The 5,401-nt window shown below is 43.0% G+C and overlaps 1 protein-coding gene across 1 annotated transcript; it reads left to right on the top strand.

Moving 5' to 3' along the window:
* The first annotated feature begins 452 nt into the window (after positions 1–452).
* sid4 (secreted immunoglobulin domain 4) lies at positions 453–4,277 on the top strand. The gene is made up of 8 exons (XM_008301509.1): positions 453–535; positions 2,077–2,223; positions 2,314–2,448; positions 3,101–3,273; positions 3,362–3,548; positions 3,631–3,810; positions 3,905–4,171; positions 4,258–4,277. Exons 1-8 carry the CDS (start codon positions 487–489, stop codon positions 4,260–4,262), a joined length of 1,143 nt encoding a protein of 380 aa, XP_008299731.1. The 5' UTR covers positions 453–486; the 3' UTR covers positions 4,263–4,277.
* Positions 4,278–5,401: the final 1,124 nt, after the last annotated feature.

The raw sequence follows: 5,401 nt of genomic DNA, 5'->3' as shown, positions 1-5,401 counted from the left end.
GTGCCCTCAGAGCTCTGTTTCATCAACCACTATCGCTGCAAGTCACCGATCAATACAGACTCATGGGGTGTTTGTCTGGAGGGTGATCGTTTTCTTGGAAAGCAGAACAATACACTGAGGGGTAAAGTGATAAAATCACAGCCCTCCAGTCATTCGACGTGCTTACAAATTATTGCAAAGTCACAAAATGGAGCTTTTGTGCTGTTTACTAGGATACGTCCTGCGAGCTCTGTGCATTTGACAACAGTAGCATGAGATATTTATCAGCACGACAACTGAAAAGTCAGCAGATATCATCTAGACCCACCAGGATCAGACAATTATTAGCTCAAAAAAGAGTGCAGCAATATCTAGTCGTCAATGTGCAACATGCAGGCAATATTTGAATAGGGGAAGGGGTTGGTGAAGGGTTAAAGGTTGAAAGTGATAAGAGACAGACAGAGAGTTTGTACGCAGCAGAGAAAGTGGGACTATTCTGTGCTCATCATGGATTTATCACCCGCAGCTCTGATCCTGTGTTCTCTCTTATGTACAGGTAAAGAATCTGATTGAATTTAAAGAGTAATATTTAGCACTGATTTAGGATGTGTTTATGCCCCGCAGACAGCTTCTCTGTTTAGACGGAGCCATTTTTGTACATCGAAGGATCTGGTAAAGCTAAATTGTACTCACCGCATTGAAAAATAATATTTAAATTATGTTAAAAATGGACACAGTCGTGATTACTCTTCACAGATGATGCCATGAAAAGTGGAAGAAATTGTCTGTATAAAAGCTATGGACAATTACATTGTTGCTTTAAAGAGATGTTGTTGACTTGTTTTAAAAAATTGTTTTAATTTATGAGCAACACAAATTTTTGTTGGCGTTTCTATTATATTGCTACAAACACATAAATCGGGGAAACGCAGCCTCAAAATCAGTATAAAATAACCCAAACATTTTATTTCTTTTTCTTTTTTTTATTTTATGTGAACCAATGTCATATTATTAATGTCATGAAATAAAATAGTTCTGTCTTTCTTTGCGAGAAATCGTCCTTTTTTTTTTTTTTGCTAAATTTTCTTTTTTCCTTCGTCATCGAGCAGCACTTCTGTTCAATCTGTGTATTTGCTCGGGTTGTTTGCTTTGGGGTGGTGCTTGTTTACACTGTATTTTACCCAGACATGTCTAAAGGTTCGTCGAGTCGATTTGTTCTTGCACATGTTTGTAAAACTTCTTTTTTTTTTAACCTTGTTAATGTGTCTGTATAATGTTTTTTTTTTATATGCTGGAAGTCATACAGTACCTATAAGTAGTATTCTCCCTCCTTGGAAGGGTTCTGCTTTTACCTGGAGTCATGGAAGATTTTACAAAAAAACAAATTACTCTGACATGTCAAAGTGAAAACAAAGTTCTACATAGTGATGTAAAATTTAAAAAAATGTGAAATAGGTGATTGCATAAGTATTCACTGCCTTTGAAGTTGCTCACCTAATTCAACACAAGTCTCGCCAATCAGGGCTGGAAGTCACACACTTATTGAAATGGATCATGTGAATGTGACAAAAAAAAAAAAAAATGGTTGTAGTATAAAGACACCTACATCTGGAAGTTCCAGTCACTGGTGAATCTGTTTTTTTTAAATTTTTAACATTTAAAAAAAAAAAATCGGAATCTATTTTTGGTAAATTCTTTTCAATAAAGCCAAGTTAGATTGAAGTTTATTTAGTATTGTTCACTGTCAAAGCAATAACAGGAGAAGACTTCCAAGAGATGTGAACACTTTTTAGACTTTCTGTATCATTGTTCTTCAGAATCAGTTTCCAGCTCAAATATATTTGTCTGAATAACTGCAAGAACTACAACTTGCCTTTTTTGTAGTGTCGAGTAGTTTTACAGTGTGAAAGCTGGTGTGCTCGAGCTGCAGCAAGTTAGGAAGGATTGGATGAAGAGAGGCAGGACTTCCTAGATCTGCAGTTTCAAAGGGAAGCAAGAGTGTAGAGTTACATTTAAACCCTCCTAGATGTGTAACTTTGAAACACAGAGGAAGTTTTAGAGTTTAATCAGCACTAAGCGCTCTGTCTTTCTGTGCAGTGGCTGGTCAGGCTCCAGTTGTCTCAGTGGAGCCTCGGGTTGCTACTGTTCGCCAAGGAGAGTCTGTCAGCTTCAGGTGCCAAGTGGGGAGCGGCGCTCAGCCAGTTCGGCTGGAGTGGAGGAGAGCCAATAACCAAGCGTTACCAGGTCAGGAGCAACGACATGTAAGCACAAGCACTGTTCATACAACATCACCGTCTGTGATGGTTTCGCTGAATTCTCCCATTTCCCTTCCAGAGAATGCAAAGATCGGTCCTGATGGGTCTTTGCTGACGATTGCAAATGCCCGACCTGGAAATCAGGGCCAATACCGCTGTGTTGGAGTCAACTCCGCCGGCCGCGGCACTGCCAGTGCTGTGCTGAACGTCAAATGTGAGCTTCACAGTACAGTTTTCCCCCTCACTGGGTGTGTGTACCATGGCAAAGCTAGAAAGTGGGTTTATTTTTATTAAACACAAAAAAACACTCTCACTTTAAACCCCACATTTTACCCACTATGTGTGTTTCTACGTGCATCGGGTGTTACTTTAGAGCAGCTGGTTCATGTTCATGTTCTTTTTATCCGCAACGCTTAGTGTGATAATGTGGAAACAAGGTGACAAAGGAGACGACGTTGCTCGTAAATCTGCTGAATGTTATGATGTGAATCTGCAACTCAGATTTTATAGTGAGCTTCAGTTCATTGTTTAGCTGTCCAGCCTACAGCGTTTCTGTTTTGTCTCACTGTCATTGCACGGTGTCATTTTTTTGGCCACAGCGTGCAGCCAGCGTTCAGAGAGAAAATCCATTGTTTATGACATACTTGGCACCAAAAAGCGGACGAACCCAATTAGCAACAGGCTGGTGAACATAGTGGAGAAATAAGCAGCCAGATATTTACTTTAGGAGCTGGTGGAGACCAAAAACTGAGCTAAAATGGGCGAATATTGGATGTGAGGAGCATTTTCAAGGCACTGTGCTCCAAATTAACTGCTGGATGTGTAAATAAGCATCTGTTTCTGTTTGTTTGTCCTCTTTCCATCAGTTGCTCCCAAAGTTCAGGTGACACCAGCCGGGCCTCTGCGGGTGAGGATAGGTGAAGCCGTGTCAGTGGACTGTCAGGCCACCGGCAGGCCACGCCCCACGCTGTCCTGGAAACGCCAAGGCTCCACCCTGCAGCTGGTTACCACGGAGACAAATGATGTCAACACCATAAAGGTGAGAGATGAACTCATGCGCAAGTTGTTCCTTTTATTTCTTTCCACGTTCAGGATGATTAATAGCACATACTAATCTGTTTCCTCAGTGGCCTGCAGTGCGTCCAGAAGATTCAGGAGTTTATATTTGCCAAGCTGTGAACAGTGAGGGAATTACAGAGGTCAAAGTTGACATCGTTGTGGAGGGGGGGCTTGGAGCACCAGTGGCTACAGTGAGCGCTACAGAAATGACAGTGGTGGAGGGACATACAGTCGTAATGGAGTGTCAGGCCAGCGGTAAGACGCCTAAATGCTTGTGCTATAGATCAACTCTGCTGTCATTTGTCAGGTTTAACTCTCTTTCTGTTCCTCCTTCCAGGTTCTCCCACCCCCGTCATCACCTGGTCCAAACTTCGAGCGCCGTTGCCATGGAAACATACGGTGTCCGGTGGAGTTTTGACACTGACCAGCGTCGGGCGCCAAGACTCAGGACAATACATCTGCAATGCAACCAACATACACGGCTACAGTGAGGCGTACACGCAGATGGAGGTGGACAGTGAGTGGAAGAGCACACACACACACACACACACACACTGCACATCCAGATGCTTCACCGCTGCTCGTGTTGACAGCCTCCCTCCTTCACGCAGCTCCTCCGTACGCCACCTGCCTGCCCGACCAGGTGAGGCTCCAGCCGGGGGATGCCCTCCGCCTGCAGTGCCTCGCCCACGGCTCTCACCCCATCCAGTTCACGTGGACTCGGCTGGGCAGGGCGGGTCTGCCTGCAGGAACCCAGACCACTAAGGATGGAACGCTGCTCATAGCCCACGTTAGGCAGAGCGACGGCGGGACGTACAAATGTGTGGCCTCCAACCGCATTGGTTCAAGTGAGGCAGTGGCCAAAGTCATGATTAAAGGTGAGCTGATGCTTAGGCTTGGGGATTTTAGGTCCATTAAGTGTTTCTAATCTTGACTTTTTCTCTTCTTTCTTTCGTTTTTACAGCTTAAAGTGATTCCATCAAACTGTGTCTCACTGACTCTGACTGCCTGGATTGTCCTGGATTCCATCAACATAGTTTGAAGCTTAATACTGAAAAAAACAACTAGAGAAAATTATATTTAAAAGATTCATATGTTTTGATGTATGAAAGTGAGAAATATCATGCTGATGCGGTTAAACTTTTGGTGTTATTTTGGGTTAATTTTGTACTTTTATAGAAAATGAATAGCCTATTCTGGCTATTGTTGTGCTGCAGGGTGGTGCAGTTGGTAGCACTGTTGCCTCGCAGCAAGAAGGTCGCCGGTTCGCGTCCCAGTGGGGGCACCGGAATCTTTCTGCGTGGAGTTTGCATGTTCTCCTCGTGCAGCGTGGGTTCTCTTCGGGTTCTCCGGCTTCCTCCCACACAGTCTAGAAACATGTTGAGGTTAATTGGTGATTCTAAATTGTCCGTAGGTGTGAATGTGAGTGTGCTTGGTTGTCTGTCTCTAAGTGTGGCCCTGTGATAAACTGGCGACTTGTCCAGGGTGTCCCCTGCCTTCACCCTAAGTCAGCTGGGATAGGCTCCAGCCCCCCCGCGACCCTAGTGAGGATTAAGCGGTGTATAGATAATGGATGGATGGATGGGCTATTGTTGTCGCTATGGAAAGCTTTTACTGGAACTCCTCAGCAGTATGTGTGGGAGTTATTTCTTTTGGTTGGAATGCCTCTGCAGCCGGCCTTCCTCCCTTCATCTAATCTGTCAAGGTTAAAAGGAGGGTGCAAAAAAAAAAAAAAAAAAAACTAAAACCCGCCATTAAATATCAAAACAATAAAGACCAAATAAAAAGTAGTTTGATGTGTAATGAAAAATGTTGTTGTCATCAAAATATGTTTTTCTTTTTAAAGGGCATTCAAATTAGAGACTTTGCAAGTGATAAACAAGAGAATTGCAGTTTATTTTAACCTTGAATATGTGCTATTATTGTTCTATTGTGGCTCCACAGATTGTTCTAACTTTGCACTCTGCACCTTCATTGTAAAGATGAGCTTAACAAAGTTGATACAGGTTGAAAAAAAAAATAAAATCAAGGTTTGTAACATGAGCTTCTTTAAGCTGTGATCAGAAATCAGCGTCCTGCAGCAGCTCTGCTTTCTAACTGTGTTATCT

The sequence above is a fragment of the Stegastes partitus genome, unplaced genomic scaffold (assembly GCF_000690725.1).
Source record: "Stegastes partitus isolate 25-593 unplaced genomic scaffold, Stegastes_partitus-1.0.2 Scaffold1680, whole genome shotgun sequence".
NCBI lineage: Eukaryota > Metazoa > Chordata > Actinopteri > Pomacentridae > Stegastes > Stegastes partitus.
Note: the sequence above shows the minus strand (reverse complement) of the source record. Positions and strands in the feature narration are given on the sequence as shown.